This window comes from Aulonocara sp. 'chitande type north' Nkhata Bay, linkage group LG1 (assembly GCF_057382095.1).
Source record: "Aulonocara sp. 'chitande type north' Nkhata Bay isolate Kocher_YH1m ecotype deep benthic linkage group LG1, A_spYH_male_GT1.1, whole genome shotgun sequence".
NCBI classification, from domain to species: domain Eukaryota; kingdom Metazoa; phylum Chordata; class Actinopteri; order Cichliformes; family Cichlidae; genus Aulonocara; species Aulonocara sp. 'chitande type north' Nkhata Bay.
The window spans coordinates 21916242-21936646 of NC_141344.1; the positions used below are offsets into that span (position 1 = coordinate 21916242).

The following is a 20405-nucleotide window of genomic DNA, read 5'->3' on the forward strand; positions in this document are numbered from 1 at the left end:
AACTGACCAATCAGGTTAACCACCACACGAGCTACTCTGTCCAGCGGGCTGGTGGAAGCTGCTGACACCTCTCCAGCTGAGAGGAAGCGACGGGTGGAAGGTAGAGTAGATGAGGTCCTGTGTTCATAATAAAGTGAGTATACTGGCAACATATCTGTCTATGGGGCTCTTTAGTAAAGCTTTAAAATCCACGCTGAGCGTGGGGGAAATGCTGTATAAGCTCTTCTGCTCAGGCTCACGGTGTAACGTTACATGAGAGTCTCATTTGTCCATGTTTGGCACCGAAGCGCTAAATCTGTCAGTGACGGTGCTAAAGGCTAACACCAACAGCTTCCTCTGGTTATTATTATTAGCCAATAATTTGCAGTGTGTGGAGACTAGATGGGCTGTTCGAGGAAGATCAAAAATGAGGAAGCTGGGTACACGATGATGCTTACGCACTTAGAAACTCAAGAATGTATATTTCCAGATATTGTAAAATCTAAAACACGTCACCTCAGCCGGCACTATAGTGATTGTTCTCGTTTGTAGATGTGGGGGAGCCGGGCCTTTCTCGCCGGCTGGCTGCTGTTGCTGCTTGTCCAGCTGTTGTGTTTGGAGGCTGTGCCCATCAGCATCGACAAGACGAAAGTCAAAGAACCAGAGAAAAAGCCTGAAGAGCCTCCAGCCAGTGTGGTAAGGAAGAAGACATAATATTTACACTGCACGCTGAAAATTCACCACAAACCATAATACATGTCGTATCAAATAACGACCCTTTTTCAGCAGTGGTACAGAGAGATAATTGTGTTTATTTGGCTTTCATTATCTATTCGTTTTAACTGTATTTAAGGCAGGCATAAAACTCACAGTTTTGGTCATTATTTTTAGGATAAGACGATTTTTTTATTATAAAAATATTTGTTTCCTTTTTTTTTTTACTTAAAACAATGTGTATAGAGATGAGTGGCTTCAAGAATCTTTGTGGGATTGGATTACATAATTTCACAGAATAAACGATTTATTAATGTTTATTTATTAGCTATTTCATAGGTGGTACACTGTAGTAAGTACGCCCTGCTAAGTTTATTGGAAAAATGGCCTCTTTCTCTTATTCAAAACTTTAAAACTTGTGATCTCACAAACCAATTTATTTCTCAGTACAATAGTTTCAGATGCTATAGATTGTTTAGTGCCCAAATACTGTTATCTGTGTACTCATTTGTGCCTCTGGAAGGGGTAAATACTGTCATACAGAGGTTAAACAAGTACAATATAGTTTCAGTGTTGATTGCACGGGAATGCTCTTTTTTAGATATTAAGTATATGATCTTTACAGAAAGCGGCAACCCAGTTTGTATTTGTCATGTGGTGGTGTTTTCTGTACTTGCTCAGACACTTTTGGTTGGATTTTTCTTTAATTTGTCACCCGTATACAGATAGAGATGCTGTACTGTATATATAAATATAGATCTATATCAGAAATGTTTAAAATAGGATTTGATTACCCAATGTAACATGTTATTGGCGTTTTTACATTTTATTTACTGTACTTTTAGGACACTGGACTCCACTATGACCGCTACCTCAGAGAAGTCATTGATTTTCTAGAGAAGGATCAGCATTTCAGGGAAAAGCTCCACAATACAGACATGGAAGATATTAAGGTACCCCGCTTTCTGTTGGTTTGGTCTTACTGCAGTGGCACAACATTTCAACCAGCTCCTTATAAGACAATAGTCACTATAATATACTCGTTTCGTGTACATGCACAGCTTCCTGCAAAGTTTAACCCAGTGTAAGCAAAAGTACATTATGCTTCGCTGTAAAAGTGTAGTGTATGTTCCAGAATTGTTTTAATCGCTTAATTTGCTACAATTTATTTATGTTGCAGCAAGGTAAGCTGGCCAAAGAGCTAGACTTTGTCAGCCATCATGTCAGAACAAAACTAGATGAGTTAAAAAGGCAAGAGGTAAACCGACTCCGGACCCTGATTAAGGCCAAGCAGGACCTTGAAGGAGGAAATGGTAAGTTGTGCAAAACAAAAATAATTTCATTTTGAATTCTGTTTAAAGTATCAGGCTCTAAATCAACTTTAAGTTGATTATTTTAGAGGTAAATAAAAGAAAGTTCTATTTTATGTATTCATATGTTTTAATATGTGTAATATATTTGAATTTCTCCCTGGACAGACATAGCAGTGGACCATCAAGCGCTGCTGAAACAGTTTGAATACTTGAACCACATGAACCCGCACACGTTTGAAGTGGAAGATCTGGATCGGCTGATCAGATCGGTAAATGTTGTTGCTCGATGCTACTTCGTACTTAATGAAAAGTATAGCATCTTGAAACTATTTGTGCCTTTGCACAGTGGAGTCCTGCAGTAGAGAGAAAGAGAAAACAGGAACCTATGCAGATGCTTAATTCATACACCAAAATTGGCCCGTAGGTGGTGAAAGCTTCACAGTTGGTGAATGACTATAATTACCAGCAACTAGAAAGGAAAGGGTAGTACTGAGTACTGAGGTGTAGAGGACAGATGTATTATTTTTATTTGACCTTCTTTTCATTATTGTTTTTAAAAACAGCAATGCGTTTAGTCTTGTATCTGTGTCTCAGATGATGTTAAGACAAAAAGGCTTTTCACAATGGTTTCCAGAAGTGTGCTGATGTATAGAAACGTGCAGGCATAGACCTGAAAAATCCCGTTTACTACTACTGTGAGGGTCTGACAGTCTGGAAGTAGTCTGATGTTCTGAATAGTATCTCTTGTTTTGACTTCGACTGTGTCTAAGTGACATTTCCAGCTGATGCATTATTGTTTGCTGGGTATAATCTTGTGTGGTTATTACTGTTGAACAATTTCTGTTTTCTATTTGTCATCAGGCCACTAAAGATCTGGAGAACTATGACAAAGAGAGACACGAGGAGTTCAAGAGGTACGAAATGATGAAAGAGCACGACAGACAAGAACACCTGAAAACACTGGATGATGACGAGAGGAAGAAAGAGGAGGAACACTATGAGGAGATGAAGAAGAAGCACGCCGACCACCCTAAAGTCAACCACCCGGTAAGTGACGAAGGTGCACAGAGAAAAATAAATGATATATTTTGTTGTTGTTGTTGTTTTTTTTTGTCCAGATTGTAATATTCATTTTACCTCAATCTGGAAATCAAATGTGTTTTTACTTCAATGATGCAGGGAAGTCAGAATCAGCTGAAGGAGGTCTGGGAGGAAGCTGATGGCTTAGATCCTGAAGATTTTGATCCTAAGACATTCTTCAACCTGCATGGTAAGACCTGTACTATCATTTACTAACATACATAATTTGCTCTGTAAAACATACAGTACTAGAACACGGCACATTCGCCTTCTTTTCTCTTTTTCAATAATACAGATACAAATGGAGATGGCTTCTTTGATGAACAGGAGTTGGAGGCATTGTTCACCAAAGAGGTAAAGCTGTGGCTTCTGAAAATGTGTAAATATTTCAGAGTAGGTCTTTGTACTGACTGTGGGCCTCTGTGATTTCAGCTGGAAAAGATTTATGACCCCACCAACGAGGAGGACGACATGGTGGAGATGGAGGAAGAGAGGCTACGTATGAGAGAGCATGTTATGAATGAGGTACAACAAGCTGCACTCAGCAACCTGTTTTCCTGAAACTATGCAGGTGAAAAAGCCGATCCTGGATTAGTTGGGCCAAAATTGTTCTGTGTGTGAAATATACATAGGGTAATATTTAGCATCATTAATTCTAATGTAGTAATATTCACAATCGCAGTCCTCTACTACCTTTAATGCAGCTCATCAGTTTGTTAAAAGGTTGGAAGCACAAAAACTTTATGCGTGTGGACAGTTAGTCTCCATAATTCAAAGCCTGTGACTAAAGTCACATGACTGACTTTAGTGACTACAGAAACAAAATAGAAAAGACACCTAAAGCTCATTCTCGGTCTCAGCTGGGTTTGCATCTTGTGTTAAACAGGCACCACTGTGTTTTATCTGCCTTAGTCCTTTCAGTGAATAAGAAAATATACAACTAGTGTTCAAAGCCTTTCTGCTCTTGTCTGTGTCACAGGTGGATTCAAATAAAGACAGGCTGGTCTCTCTGGATGAGTTCCTTGTTGCTACTAAGAAGAAAGAATTCTTGGAGCCAGATAGCTGGGAGGTGAGAAACATTAGATGACACTTTATCATGATAACAGCTTTTATGAGTTATTTAATACAGAAACATTTGGTTAAACAAAGCAGGACTGTAAAAAATGGCTTCCTACCTGCTCTGTGTTCTTCAGACCTTGGAGCAGAACCAGGCTTATACCGATGACGAGATGAGGGAGTTTGAGGAGCATCTTGCTCAGCAAGAGCAAGATCTCAACCAGAAGGCTTTTGACCTCCAGAAACAGAGAGATGAGCTGGAAAGACAACAGGAGCAGCTTAATGCACAGAAAATGGAGCTACAACAGGTAAGGAATAGTACACTACTAATGGAAAAAGGGTTGCTTCTGTAGATTTACAGTCAGTGCATCAATCTGCCCACATCCTAACCTTCACATTTTACCAATTGATTCAGCTGTGCTTATATTGTATTTTAAGCAATCAAATTGTCTGTCCACATGTAGTAAATGAATTCTAATGTACTAAAACTCTACAGGCAGTTGAGCATATGGAACGTCTCAAGTCACAGAAAGCAGACCCTCCTCCAGAGGTTCTCGGTGAGTGTTGATTTTGTTTTTCTCCTACTTTTATTTTGATAGTGGTTTGATTTTAAAGGTCTAACCTCTGAGAATATAAAATTGTTCTCTTTGTTACAATTGAAGGGAACGCCGTCCCAGAAATCCCTGCAGTTGACAGCCAACTGCATGAGGCCCAACAACAAGGACATGACTCTGCACCCCAAGGACATCACCCTGTACCCGAAGGACATGACCCTGCACCCCAAGGTCATGACCCTGCACCCCAAGGTCATGACTCTGCACCCCAAGCTCCTCAGGATATACCACAGGAACACCATGGACAAGAAAATCAAAACCAGGCCCAGCAAGGTCTCCCTCAAACACATGATAATATACCACCTGGTCATCAAGAAGTTGTGCAAAGCCAGAATCAGCTGCCATAATAATGTGCACAAAACTTTACAATCAGACTTTTTCAGCACCTGCACTCGTAAGTGCTGAGGAGCAGTCCCATCAGAGTATAAGGACCTCTTTAACCACCCTGACCAGCATTAGTGGTTTGAAGTGCATTTGAGAAGAACAACCACTCAAAGGGAATCCGTTACCCCAGATTTCAGTCTTGGTGACAGTAATCCCTTCATTACATAATTAAATCACACAGTGAAATGACCTACATGGGTTTGGATCCTGATATGTGCATACATAGATTTTACCACAGTTGTGTTTGCTTACATTGAGGGTGTTTTTTTTATAGAATCATATAAATAATATTTTGTGAGCTTTCAGACCGGTTGTTTGTTTCCTCTCAAAATGACTTGCTGCTTGCTAAACATCCTGACCCAAGAGCCTTCTGGATATGTACAGTGCAGCTGTTTAAGAAGATAAGGTGTAAAAATACTCATTTTAATTACAGCCTTTGAGATTTAGATTTTTTTAAATTACTATCAATATACTCCAAAAAAACCTGCAAAATAAAAGACATGCATGAATCATGATGGACCTTATGAAAACATACTTCAAGAGTTAACTGCAAGATGTTTGTTTTATTTAATTATGACACTAAATTGGCAAAAAAAAAAAATCTACGGTAGCAAATGCAACAAGCTTACATCATTTTCACACCATCCCCAGACATCGCACTAAAAAAAACTAAGGAATTGATACAAGCAGCCGCTGTGTTGTGTAATGATCTACAAGGTGCTGTCAGATCTGCAGCTATCACTGTGATCTGACATTTACAATCCTTTAACCTTCAACACCTTATGAAGCCAGGTCGCTGTCTTTTTTTCAAATGCTCCCTTCTTAATGGTCATTTTGCTTCCCCTCAAACTACCAGTTTACTATTTTCCTACTATAACACATTTTTTTCTTTATGTGTACAGTTAATTTACTGTACTGAACAGTAAAAGCTCTTAAATAGTGCTTTTGTTAAATAGTATAATGAACTCATGGTCCATACACATGTATTGCTACGTGATTCTGATGAAACAGTTTTGATATTGTTTATTTAAGGTTTACTTTTACCTAACCATCTAGTATTTTGCTGAAACCGTCTGTCAAAGTAAGGCAATGAAAACCTTGAATTTTGTTTCTCTGTTCATTTTGAGGTATTTATGACTTTTACATGAAAGAGAACATATTAGCATATTTGGCAAAATGCTGGTTTGGTGTTACATGCTGTGTTAGCCTGTATGCTTTTGTTTAATGTAAATTTGCTTCTTCAATTCGGGGAGAATAATGAGATATTTGGGAGTTGCTGCCGCTTCTCACTGAAGACCTAAATTTTCAGTCTGTGAGATCTCTGCTTTTTGGTTTTACCTTACACAAAATTTAAGAAAACGTCTTTATTTGCTTTGTCAGTCGTTTCCCGTGTGCCATGCATTATATTTTGCACAAAATGTAAAGCTGGTGTTTGATTTCTTGCTGCTGGATCCAAAGGTCATTTGACAAAATTGCACACCTCACTTAAAATAAAGTGGTTCAGGTTGTCAAACAGATTTCACTGCTAATGTTTGAGCGATGCCTTTCCTGTGGGACATTTACCTCCAGTGAAACCATGAACAGATGCAATGTAATAAAAAGGATGGGCTGTTTCCATAGCTGTTATTGTCATAGCTGAAGGCTGCTCTGAAGTAGACTGAATTCTACATTGGATTGTATTAAGTTAAACTACTCACATGCAAGACCACACAGAATGAAAATGTCAGAAAACAAACAGCTTCAGCAACAGAAGTTAATAGGGCACAACTTTATTGAAACAGTCTCAATCAATAACAGTGTACAAAGAGGTGACGATGCAGGCAGGGACACAGGAGTTAAAAAAACAAACAAACAAGAAAATTAAACGTTTTGATGAAAATTATAAAGGGAGTAACAAGTGGCTTACAGCACTCATGGAATCAAATAGACAGTGACGGGGTATTTTTTGCATTTATTTTGTACAAAAAATAAATTAATGAAATCTTTCAAGTTTACAGGAATATCTTTTTGTTGTTTTTCCATCACACGTACTTGCTGATAATCCTACATGTAGTTAATTTCAGCATTTTTGTGACAAAACATCAAAAAGATCTAGACAGACCGAAGCAGGCTGACTGATAAGTAGGCCAGGAGTTAAAAAAATAAGATTACCGATGAGAAACAAAACATTGTTATAAAAGTGAGCTGGGGCAAACACATTCAAAAAATCCTGAATGTTCAACGTGGCGTAATTCGACGGTCCCCGGGATCCTTTAGGATCGCATTGCCTGCACATTACCTCGGGACAAACCACGAGGTCCTTGGGCTGCTCCACGTTTGTAGCCTTGCTGATATCCCTCCTTAAAAGAGATAGTAAGGCTTCATAAGTGCATGTTTTGTATTTATAGTTACGCTTGGTTATAAAAAAGACTGATGTAAATTCAATGCAATGACTTAAATTAATGCATTAACTCTTACCCGCTGATAGGTATTGCTGGAATAGTCCCGAGATGTGTTGAACGGAGTTTGACCGTATCCACTGCTGGGAGCGTTTGAGAACGGTGGACGGTAGCCTTCATATCCACCTGACGACAGAAAGACATTAGTTCAACAGGTGATGCATATTTACTCCTAATCAAAATAAATCACAATATAATTATTGTAAATCTGTGAAACAACATTGGATGCTTTTACCTCTAAATCCATTCGAGGAGCCCCGATATCCATTCATAACGCCACGAGCGTTCCTGGGTCCACCTCTTGGCACAGCTCTGCTGCTGTAGAAGGACTGACCAGACTGCCCAAACCCTGCACCTACAGAGGGATCTTCATGTCCTGGCGTTGAGGACATAATCTGGTCCTGGGGCTGGAATGCATTAACAACTGGACAGAAGAGACACAAAACGACATCAAAATATACGTCACGTACTGCTGGATAAGTTCTAGTACATTTTTAATTTTAGACAAGGTATTAGTGGGTTTAGTTAATTGGAAATTCTAAATTGCACATAGGTGTGGATGCAAATGCCAGTGGTTGTCTGTCTCTTTGTGTTAGTCCTGTATCAGACTGATGACCTGTCCAGGGTCTGCCCTGCTCTCACCCTATGGTGGCTGGGATAGGCTCCCTGATAAGGATGGGCAGAAGAGGATGGAAGGATTTTTTACTTTTAAAATGCAAAATCACCTTCTGAATTCTGAGAAGGCTGTGTGATTTTTACTTATGGCATCCTCACTGACTCATATTTCAACTTTGTTGCAACAGAAAATATTTCTTTTGTGACAAAGTGAAGCTTGGGAGCCTCTTGATATCCTAATACATCTTTTACCACTGTGTTCATGCTCTAGGGTTTCCGTACAAAACAAGATGCACACCTGTCTGTAATCTTTCTTGTGGGATGTCAGGCTGGTCGACCACATTTTCTGGCTGGCTGCTAAAGCCCTGTCCATAGCCACCAGGGAACTGGCTAGGCTGCTTCAAGGGGTCTGCTTGGCCATCGGTAGTTGGAGGTACAGGTGCATTCATGTTAAATACCTGAAAAGAGAAACAAATTTTTTCCTCCCCCATTCCTGTCCATATCAATATAACAAAATAAAATAACCACAATACCCGACGATGGCCTGGGGTCAAAGATCTGCGTAGTTTGGGAAGTCTTAAATTGTTGCTCCTTGCACGAATAACTGACCAGTTTTCACTGTGACTAATAAAACATGCCAACCAATCTCTAATACTGACCTATGACTTGTGCAAGTATGAAAGCTGACGGTTTCCTACAGAATGCATCAAGTCCAAACATGCTCACTGTGACACCGTTTAAATGGACCCAATAGAAAGCGTACCGCTTGCACTGACTGGAAAGGTGCTGCGTTGACATTGATGCCTCCAGTGAGGGTGGGTTTGGAGACAGGAGGGAAGGCAGAGGACAGAGAACATGGGGCAGGAGACGGTGCAGATGACAGAGACATTGAGGCCTGGGTAAGTAAAAGAGGAGGGAATTTGGAAGGCAAGGAAACAACGAATATGGAGAAGTCAGTGCAAGAGATGAGATGATTTTCTTTTGGCTTAAAAAGTTCCCTTTTCTGTTATTATAATATTCAAATGAATCAAATATCTCCCCATCGCACGCAGTAGACAACAAAAAAAGATGTGTCGGAGAGCATCACATTCAATCCATGGAGAAGACCTTTCGAAATCTCTCTTCATAATACAAAAACAATCTGAACTCCAATTATTCATGAGCTGCACCACTTAGCCAGAAGAGCAGTCTCACCACCCATATCCTGCAGGGGCTCCTCCCTACTTACTTGTGAGGATTCCTGTGGTCCAGACACTGCAGCTGTCTGAGGAAGTCTGGACTCTGAGTGGACTGTTCAGAAAGACATAAAACAAATAAATAAGACAAACTCCTAAAAAAAAGACATGCTGCTAAATTATGCACTTTCAATTATATCCACATCAGAAAGCAGCGACCAAACAACTTAATAGGCATGCACTAATTACTAATTGAACCTCTGGCCTAACAGCAAAGTGATCATTTGTGCCCAGGAAACAAAGAAATCCTATTTAAAATATATATACACCGTAATTGTCGGGCTATAAGCCGCTACTTTTTCCACAAGCTTTGAACCCTGCGGCTTTTAGTCAGGTGCGGCTTTTCTATGGATTGTCCATGATTTTTGTGATATCGTAAGACGATTTGTTTTGTTTGTTCCGCTGTTGTACGGCACTACGTTGCCTGGCGGAAGGGCATGTGATCAGACACACAGTATCGGGGTTCAAGAGTGGTATGTTGGTCACATGTCCATCCGCCAGGCAACATAGTGCCGTACAAGTAGCGCGAAAAACAAACTTCAAAGTAGCGCTACGCGTTCAGCGGGAGTCGTGGATGACGAGCGGCGATAAACTTGCGAAAAGCAAGTTATGCTCAACTCCACCGGTGGAATCTGACAGCGTGGAAAAGTGTGAAAACATCCATGATCACCAACGGATTTGAAGGGCTGGACTGCTGCATGATGGAGAGGACACCGCCACGGCCCTTCTGAGGGTGTTCGACTCTGACACTGACAACGAGGATTTGTTTGGTTTTGAAAGTGACAACGAAGGAAAGAAGCTGAGAGTGGATGACGAAGCCATCCTGAGCCTGTTCGTATCCGACACTGGAGGAGAGGACTTTGGTGGTTTTAGTGCGCAGGAAGAAGAGAAAGATGATGGTGAATGACTGACTTTTCTTCTTGTTAAAGCCGTGTCACTGCACCTGAGCCTAAAAGGTAGTCTGAATCTATTTTTCTGGTGTGCTGTAGGTTATTGTTATGTACTACATTTGTTACTCATTTATGAAGCACAGTACATGTTTCGTACTTGTAATTACCGCTACTTGTACATACCTAAAAAGTTATGCAAATATGTACCCATAACTTGTTTTTCAAAATATTAATAAAAAGGGGTGTGTCTCCAAACAGCCATCTCTTTCCTGACAATTCCCTTTGTGCATATTCTCTTACATATGATAAGTCAACATTGAAACACCTGCAGCTTTTAGTCAGGTTCGGCTAATGTATGTACAAAACAGGATTTTCCCCTGATTTTAGCTTGTGCGGCTAATATTCAGGTGCGCTTTGTAGTCCGGGAAATACGGTATATATATTTATATTTTAAAGTCTATTGGCCAGTATGAGCAATACTAATAAATCAGTGCATCCATATTCAGTATAACCTGTGAGTAAATGTCACTCACGTAGAGCACCGCCCATCTGTTGCAGGTCAACAGCTTGCACAGGCTTCATTGGCTGCGCAGACACAATGGCTGGATCCAGCGCCTGGCCATCAAACTCCAACATGGAGTCCTACGACAACCAAACAAGAGTAAATGTAAACAGATGAGATTTGCAATCAGTCCAATAAGCAAGCGAGCACGTCTGTTTCATACCCATAATCCTTCACTCCACATTAGGAAAATACCTCAACTACAAACAACCTTGACTAAAAGGATCTTAGTACCAACTCCCATGTAAGCACATCTTCCTAAAACCTGGGATAATCATGATCTCATTTAAATTGTACTTCTTTTGAATTTTTGTCCCAAATGGGGAATGGGTTTTTTCCCTGTTTCGATATTTTACTTTTTTTTTTTTTTTTTTTTTTTTAAGTTCACATTCATATATCAGAAATTACAACTAGATTCGTTTTCTGAGTCACAACAAGTACGTTCTTGTCTCATGACCTCTAGCACGACTTCATAGATTGTTGTAAATTGCCTGGACATGCAGTCCTCATCTTTGGCCAACCTTTTTGCAAGTTCATCCTACTTGCCATTGCTTATTTGAGACACACACCACACACTGTGAGCCATAGGATACTACAATATACAGCATTTTGGGCCATCTAACCTGCATGAAGTTGTATGTCCCTTGCATCTGGGCCATGAGGTCTTGCACTGCCTGCTTTCTAACCACAGGATCAGTATCAGGAGTGGGAGAAACTTGGTTCACAGTAATGGTTTGTTCTGGAGCCAGCTGAACAGGGGGCTGATGCTGGAGTGAATTCACCATCTATTCAGGCACATTAGAATCAAACTCACGGCATTGGAAAGTAGGTTTCAAGGCACCGAGGACTGATGATTCAGTAATAGAGCATACCTGGGCCTCCACACTCCACTCCTCGACTTGGTCTTTGTCTGTACTGCTGTATGTAGTTTCTGGAATGAACTGTCTGTTTACAAACTGCAACAGAAGACAGTACACTAAAATGTGATATAACAATTTAAGGAAAGAGTTGATCTGTGTGGGTTCTTGTGCAGCATAAATACAAATCTCACCTCTATAGTTTCCACTTTAACGGGCTCTGTATTTTTTTCACTAGCGAATCCTATATTAAATGAAAAATATACATGAGGATGGCTTTCTTTCTGGCGCTCACACACACACACACACACACACACACACACACACACACACACACACACACACACACACACACACTTTGCTAATTGTTAGCTACCAGGTTCCGATGGCTGCTCCACAGCTTTAGACTCAGCCACCACGGTCTGTTCCTCTTGCTCTTCTTCCTCCTCGCATGTCCCATTTTGATGAGTTTGCGCTCTGTCAAAGTAACCACTCTGCAGCACTTTGTCCAGGGTTTCCTTCAGTGACTTGTCTGGAATAAGAGAACACCGAAGCTGTTCAGACTTTCCTATTATCACAAACCACAATGGACGATTAAGGTCTGCCTCCGTTTTCTTACACAGTCAGTACAATCTGCAAGAGAAGTCCTGCAACAGCTGGTATGAGCCAATCTCAGAATTAACCGAGTGAATCAAATGTTGTGTGAAGGGATGAAACAACAGATACAATAAACTGGGGCCGATCAGATGTCTTGAACAATCTAACTACTAACAATGAGTGCAAGTGAGTTTCCGCCTGTGTGGATAGGTGCACACACCAAACATTTTCTTTAAGATATTTTTTTTCTTACTGCACTTAAGATGAAGGCATGAAATAAATATCAACTAGCCACATGTTAAGCCTCTCCATTTTAAGGCATTTTCCACAAGTGCTTTAAATATAGTTTAAAAATAGTTTCTTTTAAAAAAAAAAGAAAAAAAAAAGGTATGTGTATGGGTGATGAACGATATTAAGACATGAAAATACTTACACGTGGTCCCTGCTACAGCCTTGTCTCGACCCTCAAGCAGTTCCCACAGGTGTAGTGATGCTTCTTCATATTGGCGAGTCAACCTGCAAATCACAAAATAAATGCAATTAATTGCACAGAGTAGTAGTAGTATATAGTTTTTGTAGAGCAGGATTAAAAAACAAAACCAAAAACATATTTAAGCACTGATAACTCTAAATGTAACTTCTGTACCAGTGACAGCACACAGGTACGCGCGTACCTTACATCGTAGTTCCTCTCAGGTCCTACCAATTTGTAAAACTCATCGAGGGATGAGAGTTCAGCATCAGTGAGCAAAGGCGCACCAGAGGCATCGGGGTGTTTAAGGTCCTGCCTGACACCGTCTTCTCCCAGCTGGTCGAGTAAATACTGAAGCTCCAAAACACTCTTCAATCGTCTTTGTTCAGTCTCTTCTCGCTGCAGCTGTTCCCGTCTTGCAGATTTCTTGACTGCCTTTTGAATCTGAACACATCCAGGCACAATTTCATGCATTTAGCTTCACAAGATAACACACACACACCCATTACGTTCACTCTGTACATCACTGCACTTTGAAAAAAAAAAAAAAAAAAAAATCAAAAAGGTCAATGAGCATGGTCAAAACAATTATTCGCTTCCCTGTTCACTCCATCTGGCACTTTAAGCTTTTGTGAGCCATTTGGGAGTATTTCATAAATTACACCAGGTGTTGCCAACTGATTGTTTTATGGCAATAAAGAATGTACGTTACAAAAAATTACTAGGGCAGAGAATGAATAAGGATTTGCAGATGCCACTAAAGAGCACAACAAGTGTCTAAAAGCTTTGCAATTAGGTATTTTAATTATACAGTGGGATGCAAAAGTTTGGGCAACCCTGTTAACAGTCATTATTTTCCTGTATAAATCGTTGGTTGTTACAATAAAAAATAAAAAATAAATGTCAGTTAAATATACCATATAGGAGACACACAGTGATATTTGAGCAGTGAAATGAAGTTTATTGGCTTTACAGTAAGTAAATGGCCTGTATTTGTATAGCGCTTTACTTTGTCCCCAAGGACCCCAAAGCGCTTTACACATTCAGTCATCCACACAGTCACACACTGGTGATGGCAAGCTACATTGTATCAATAAAGTATCCATTATTATTATTATTATTATTATTATTATTATTATTATTATTACTACATTGTAGCCACAGCCACCCTGGGGCGAGGCTGCCGGACACTGGCGCCACCGGGCCCTCTGACCACCACCAGTAAGCAACAGGTGAAGTGTCTTGCCCAAGGACACAACGGCCGAGACTGTCGGAGCCGGGGCTCGAACGGCAACCTTCCGATTATAAGACGAACTGCCAACTCTTGAGCCACGATCGCAAGTGTGCAATAATTGTTTAAACAAAATCAGGCAGGTGCATAACTTTGGACACTGTTGTCATTTTATTGATTCCAAAACCTTTAGAACTAATTATTGGAACTCAAACTGGCTTGATAAGCTCAGTGAAACCTGACCCCACATACACAGGTGAATCCAATAATGAGAAAGAGTATTTAAGGGGGTCAACTGTAAGTTTCCCTCCTCTTTTAATTTTCTCTGAAGAGTAGCAGCTTGGGGATCTCAAAACAACTCTCAAATGACCTGAAGACAAAGATTGTTCACCACCATGGTTCAGGGGAAGGATACAGAAAGCCTTCTCAGAGATGTAAGCTGTCTGTTTCCACAGTTAGGAACATATTGAGAAAATGGACGACCACAGGCTCAGTTCAAGTTAAGGCTCAAAGTGGCAGACCAAGAAAAATCTCGGATAGACAAATGCGACGAATGGTGAGAACAGTCATAGTCAACCCACAGACCAGCACCAAAGACCTACAACAGCATCTTGCAGCAGATGGAGTCACTGTTCATCATTCTACCATTCGGCGCACTTTACACAAGGAGATGCTGTATGCGAGAGTGATGCAGAGGAAGCCTTTTCTTCACCCACAGCACAAACAGAGCTGCTTGAGGTTTGCTAAAGCACATTTGGACAAGCCAGCTTCATTTTGGAATAAGGTGCTGTGGACTGATGAAACTAAAATGTAGTTATTTGGGCATAACAAGAGGCGTTATGCATGGAGGAAAAAGAACACAGCATTCCAAGGAAAACACCTGCTAGCTACAGTAAAATATGACTCGCCATGAGCTGTCCATGCTTGGAAGCCATCAAACCTGAATGAACTAGAGATGTTTTGTAAAGAGGAATGGTCTAAAATACCTCCAACCACAATCCAGACTCTTATTGGAACCCACTGGAAGCGTTTAGAGGCTGTAATTTCTGCAAAAGGCGGCTCTACTAAATATTGATTTCATTTCTTTTTTTGTGGTGCCCAAATTTATGCACCTGCCTGATTTTGTTTAAACAATTATTGCACAATTTCTGTAAATCCAATAAACTTCATTTCTCTTCTCAAATATCACTGTGTGTGTCTCCTATATGATATATTTAACTGACATTCTTTAATGTAACAACCAACGATTTATACAGGAAAATAATGACTATTAACAAGGTTGCCCAAACCTTTGCATCCCACTGGATCTATAAAAAAATAATTGATGCATACTGATTTTTAGTATGCGTGTTTAAGACTTCATCAGCAAGTTAAAAGCACACCTATAGCTCAGGACTCACCTCCTGACCCAATGCGAGAAAGCTCTTTTGCAATTCTCGAGCAAACTCTAAGTTGTTGTTGATCTCTTGATACTTCGCCAAGGCCTCCTTCATGCACAACACAGAAAGAAAATCAGATGTTTTTAACAGGAAATGATTTAAAGCAGGAGGTAGTAACAACTAAACATGCAATACTTTCATAACACTTGAATGTGAAACATAACTTCATATAAGTTTGTTACATACACAAAGCTGTTTGCAAATAAGCTGGGACACAGTAAAAGCTAAATAAAAATAGAGTGACTTGAAAATAATTTAAAGCCCATGTTTAAATAGTGCACAGAAAACATTTCAAATGTTGAATCATTTGAAATGCAAATGTTTAACGTTAAAAATATCATTGCTTTTAATTGTGCAATATTTAGTGCTACCAAGCATAACTCTGACCTTCAGTGTTCTCTGGGATATAAAAAACAATCAATGTCTAAAGTCACCAGTCAAAAAAGAAAATACTTCAGAAGTTTGGCAACTGGGTTTGCAGATCTTTTTTCCCCCTCTAAGTTAAACTTAAAGACTTTTATAATGGCTCTTTCATTCCATCAGAGCACTTGAACAAATACTGTGATAATGGGCATTATTAAGAGAGTGAGTGAAGAAAAGCAAGACTGTTGAGATATATATTAGGGGTGCAACGATACACAAAATTCACGGTTCGGTTCGATACTTTGGTGTCACGGTTCGATATTTTCTCGATACAAAAAAATGTTCATGCCTTTTTAATTTGTCATTTATTAAAACTATAAATATATATTTTAACTCAAAAGTAGTTTTTAAATTTAATGTTGCTGAAACAAAACAAAACAAAACAAAACAAAAAAAAAAAAAAACCCTCTGGTCGAGGAATCACTCATCTTTGGAAAAGAGTTTATTACAGAGAAATGGCTCTTTCCAAAAATAAAAGCTACACTATACGCTTCTTCTGGGCTATATTCTCAGCAGCATATTAAACATATCAGGTCCCCATAAGGAGAATCATGTGCTAACGGCTGTCTAAATGACTCGGGTAAAGTTTGTAGCATGCGTGCTTGTTGTTTTTGTCTGCTTCCACTTGTCTTTGCACTACGATGATGTCGGCGTAAATGTGCAGTCATATTCGTTGTGTTCCCACTAGTGCTGTCAGCGTTAAAATGACATTAATGCCATAACGCGGCAAATCTCCCTTAACGAGTTACCGCGGATCGCCCCGTGCGTGGGGCTGGATGGCGTCAACACAATAACGAGCTAACTGCGCTAACGCACTAGTTCCCACCACTGTAATTGAGCATTGCGTGGCACATCCGACATACTGTTTTACTTTTGTCCATCAGGGTCATGCTTCCACATGAAAACCAAAATAGTTCCAAACGCCAGATCTGAATGAGGGTGGGGGAGGTTCAATTTCAGGTAGAGTTGAGGCAGTTGCCATGTTGCAACGAGCTTAGCTTCTGTCTTGCTAGCTTGCGCTGCGCTCAGTGGATCTGCGCTCGACAGTGCAGCCTAGGCGGAGTAGTTGAACGCAGATCCACTGAGCACTCAACACAGACAGCATCGTCACAAGAAAGGTTTTGTATTGTTCGATACATATCCGTACCAAACCGAAAGCACTGTATCAACGATTCAACACCGATACATGTGTTGTTGCACCCCTAATATAAATACAGCGTTAGAGTGACTGGAAATCCTTGCATTTGACAGAATTTACATTTGATCCTGCGACAAAACAAAGCTGTGTCCAAATGAGAAGCAGTTTTGTTTTCTTACCAGCTGATCCTGATTTAGTCTCTCGCCCTTATTCTTCCTTGCCTGGTAGTCATCCAGTTTGGACTGCAAGAAGGTTTTTGAAAAACAAGAAATTTGACATTAAAGTTGAATTCAAATAAAAAGAGCAAACGTATTAAAAAATGTCATCATTAGGTTTATTACCACTGTGGATTTATATTTTAAGGCAGTTTGACATTTCTCACACAATCTTAACAAATTATGAGCAAGACAGAGGAAAATCTGGATATCATAATTAGTGCTACAGTCTATTAAGTGGATTCATTGGGGAAGGGGAAACCTGTTATAAAGCCAGTTGAAATTTAAAGTACCTACTCCAACATTTTTCTGATTTTCAAAACACATCCCAACACCTGCATTCTCCCAAATCAGTATGTTTGATAATTATATATTACTGTATGTCATTATATATTGACAAAAGCATACATTTTCCAGCATCCACAACAACAGACAAAACAGATAAAAGCTTTACACCCTATTTGAGGTTAATCCAAAGCGAAGTTTACTCTAAGATGATAACTATAGATACCTTTTTCTTTTCCATATTGCGGACCTTCTTGTCAATCACACCAATAATCTGCTTCATGGCCTCAGAATGACTTCCATTTCCCAGGTCTGGAATGGCAGACTGGACAGCACTGTTGCCAGCTGTTGCTGAAGGCATCTTTGGGAGGGAAACATGTAAATATTACAATTAAAATTTGGACCTGAATAAAACAAACTAGTAATCCTAACTTAAGATGTTAGCAGAAGAAGAAACTATTTCAAAGCCTAAGAACTAGATCGTACACTTATGTCTTCAACCAGGTTACAAAATGCTGTTAAGGTCATGCTCTGCAGTCTCAGACTTTCAACCTGCAGTTACTGTATCTGACACCCATCAGAAACAAGGTTTCCTAGAACAGAGCTCACAACTGGATATTTACTATGCATGCACATACAGACTTGTATAAACAACTTATATTATACTTTGATTATAAATTTTTGTTTTATGATATTTGTTGCATAGATCCACGACAATTCTAAAAGATTTTTAAAGGGTTATGTATCTTGAGATGCTTGTGCACATTTCAACATAACTGTCTGCACTGTGATACTGTAGGGATGTTCTGTATTTTGAGGATTACACAAATGATTACAGACACATTGCCCTTTTCCATTTTTGTCCAAGTCTAGCAATAAACAGTAATTAAGCTGAGCACCACCCGATTCAACTGATACCTGTGGACGAAATGGACCCACAGTTGTTGCTTAAATGTACCTTTCATTGTCAACTGTGTATTAAATAAAAGCCTAAAAACGATCTCTCTCTCTAGATAGAGAGATAGAAGTGGTACCGTATGAATTGTTATTTGTACTGTATTGCCCGGTAATCTCTAATATAAACTGAGCTCATGCTGAGTTCAGCTGGTAAGATATCCACTTTATGTAACGCCAGCAGTTTCACGTTTTGAACTTTGAGGACCCTGCTTCAGCGACCCTCCAAGCTCCACATTAGGACACCAAACCCTGACTCAAGCCCAAATACCCGGGCCGGTGAAAGTGATACTTACCGATGTGATCCCTTATTAAGGTTTGAGGGCTAATTAAATCGATACGTCGAGATACAACCTCCTCTTGGACGATAAGTTGTTGGCTGGTAACAGCAATTATTGGGGTGAGCTTTGAAAAAAAATCAGAACACCACATCCAATATAACAGAGGAAGTTAAAACAACATAAAAATGTCGGGCCTCCTATTCAAAGTTAAAGTCTTTTAGCGTCTGTGGAGAAAGAGGCTAGCCTTACTGACAGATGCTAACAACACAAAAATCCGCATCATAACGTAAGCCTCGAAACTCTTATCTGCGGCTTAGTTGCCAAAATAAACTTTCACTGGTGAGAGCTCGACGTTAGCTAGCCATGCCAAATCAGTTTAATAAGCATAGTGCGCTCGTACTAATCTCCGCGTCCCATTGTTAGCCGAGCGTGGTCGGTAACGATGTGCTGCTAAAGCCCCGAGTTCAACGGTTGTCACTCAAAACCAAAGGTTAAATCCATATGAAACAGCCATTACAGACCCCCAGGACAAGCCATCGTTTCGGGACGTTTAACGTTAACTGCGAAAAACAAAGAGCACCTCGGGACGCCGAGACAACTCGTTTTCGCGCAGCCGTCTCGAATCCAGATGATAAAGACGGTTTATTAAAAAGACCTAAAATGACAGTGACCTCGTGAAAGCCATACCTTTAAGACTCTTTGTCTTCAAAGAGATCTCGTTGGTCTCGTTTTACTTTAGCTGTGTGGCGTTAACTGCGGTTCGATATCTTTCACTTCAAGCGGTGTTTTTCTAGAAGGATGCTCCGACTTACACCGGCCAATGGCTGCTTAGCTGCTGCAGAGCTAACGGTAGCAGCTAAAAGGACCCCACTGCTAACCTCGACGCTGCCTTCTTCTTCTTGGTTTTTATTGGTGGTTGAGAAACAACGAATTGGTGCATTACCGCCTCCAACTGATAAGGAGTAGGTACCGGAATGTCACTAAGTATTAGATCCTATCATACAAATTCATTTGTCTAAGATCATTAAATATTGCCTCATAACTTTTACTTGTCGTGGTATTTCTAAATAAATCAATTCAATCCTGTTTCAGTTTGATTATGTTTAGGTTTTGAATCAGTTGTCTTCTTTCTTTCTCATACTTCTGACAGTGTAATATAACATGCTCTAATGTCTCATCACAGTACTCTCATTTAATTGGCAATGTTTCCCTTAAAATGTATAGTGTGCATTTTAGCCCAGTGTGTCCAAATCTGAGACATGAAATGACTGTTTCCTCTCTCCTCCTGCTTCCTGACAAATATATTTCTGTACCACATGTGAGTTTAACATTTTCTTGCATTTGTCTTTAATTTTCTAAATATGTATGGCCCATGTAACCCTCTCAAATCAAACCCCAAGAAATTTGAATTATTTCTTCTTTCTAGTTCTTGATTCTATAACTTTCGTTTAATGTCCTTACCAATTCTTTTTCATGTAAAAACAAAACAAAACATTGTCTTGGTCTTATCCACTGAAAATTTTAATCCCCACTTATGTGTCCATTCTCCAACTTTAAAAATTGCTTCCTACACCTTTCTAGTAACAAACTCTACATAACGTCTTCTCTTCCACATGGTGCCGTCATCTGCAAA

General features: G+C 39.8%; 2 protein-coding genes across 4 annotated transcripts; one reads left to right on the top strand and one right to left on the bottom strand.

Annotated features, from left to right (window-relative positions):
* Positions 1-6657, top strand: nucb2a (nucleobindin 2a). Its single transcript, XM_086288291.1, has 13 exons — positions 1-133; positions 532-675; positions 1539-1646; positions 1874-2006; positions 2172-2275; positions 2868-3053; positions 3186-3276; positions 3382-3440; positions 3519-3611; positions 4066-4155; positions 4280-4450; positions 4639-4699; positions 4805-6657. Exons 1-13 carry the CDS (start codon positions 110-112, stop codon positions 5101-5103), a joined length of 1563 nt encoding a protein of 520 aa, XP_086144417.1. The 5' UTR covers positions 1-109; the 3' UTR covers positions 5104-6657.
* A 236-nt stretch (positions 6658-6893) lies between these two features.
* caprin1a (cell cycle associated protein 1a) lies at positions 6894-19674 on the bottom strand. 3 transcript variants are annotated; one of them, XM_086288262.1, is made up of 17 exons: positions 19460-19674; positions 17764-17898; positions 17217-17279; positions 15438-15524; positions 13009-13250; positions 12768-12850; positions 12114-12269; positions 11932-11981; positions 11753-11836; positions 11504-11665; positions 10852-10960; positions 9422-9483; positions 8957-9088; positions 8492-8651; positions 7814-8002; positions 7598-7704; positions 6894-7479 (listed from the first exon to the last, which is right to left on the bottom strand). In XM_086288262.1, exons 2-17 carry the CDS (start codon positions 17896-17898, stop codon positions 7393-7395), a joined length of 1908 nt encoding a protein of 635 aa, XP_086144388.1. In that variant the 5' UTR covers positions 19460-19674; the 3' UTR covers positions 6894-7392. The 3 variants fall into 3 exon arrangements, with proteins under 3 accessions (XP_086144388.1, XP_086144397.1, XP_086144407.1); XM_086288271.1 differs by lacking the exon at positions 19460-19674 and adding an exon at positions 18788-19436; XM_086288281.1 differs by lacking the exon at positions 8957-9088 and having other exon boundaries at positions 19460-19673.
* Between the last annotated feature and the right edge of the window lie 731 nt (positions 19675-20405).

Bases quoted from the DNA above. Each gene is read 5' to 3' on its own strand.
- nucb2a (XM_086288291.1), top strand. From the start codon at position 110: ATGAGGTCCTGTGTTCATAATAAA. The intron at 1,647-1,873 runs GTACCCCGCTTT...TTTATGTTGCAG, and splicing joins CAGACATGGAAGATATTAAG to CAAGGTAAGCTGGCCAAAGA. The intron at 3,612-4,065 runs GTACAACAAGCT...TCTGTGTCACAG, and splicing joins GAGAGCATGTTATGAATGAG to GTGGATTCAAATAAAGACAG.
- caprin1a (XM_086288262.1), bottom strand. From the start codon at position 17,898: ATGCCTTCAGCAACAGCTGGCAACAGTGCTGTCCAGTCTGCCATTCCA. The intron at 15,525-17,216 runs GTAAGAAAACAA...TTGTGCATGAAG, and splicing joins GACTAAATCAGGATCAGCTG to GAGGCCTTGGCGAAGTATCA. The intron at 8,652-8,956 runs GTACGCTTTCTA...TTCTCTTTTCAG, and splicing joins CTTTCCAGTCAGTGCAAGCG to GTATTTAACATGAATGCACC.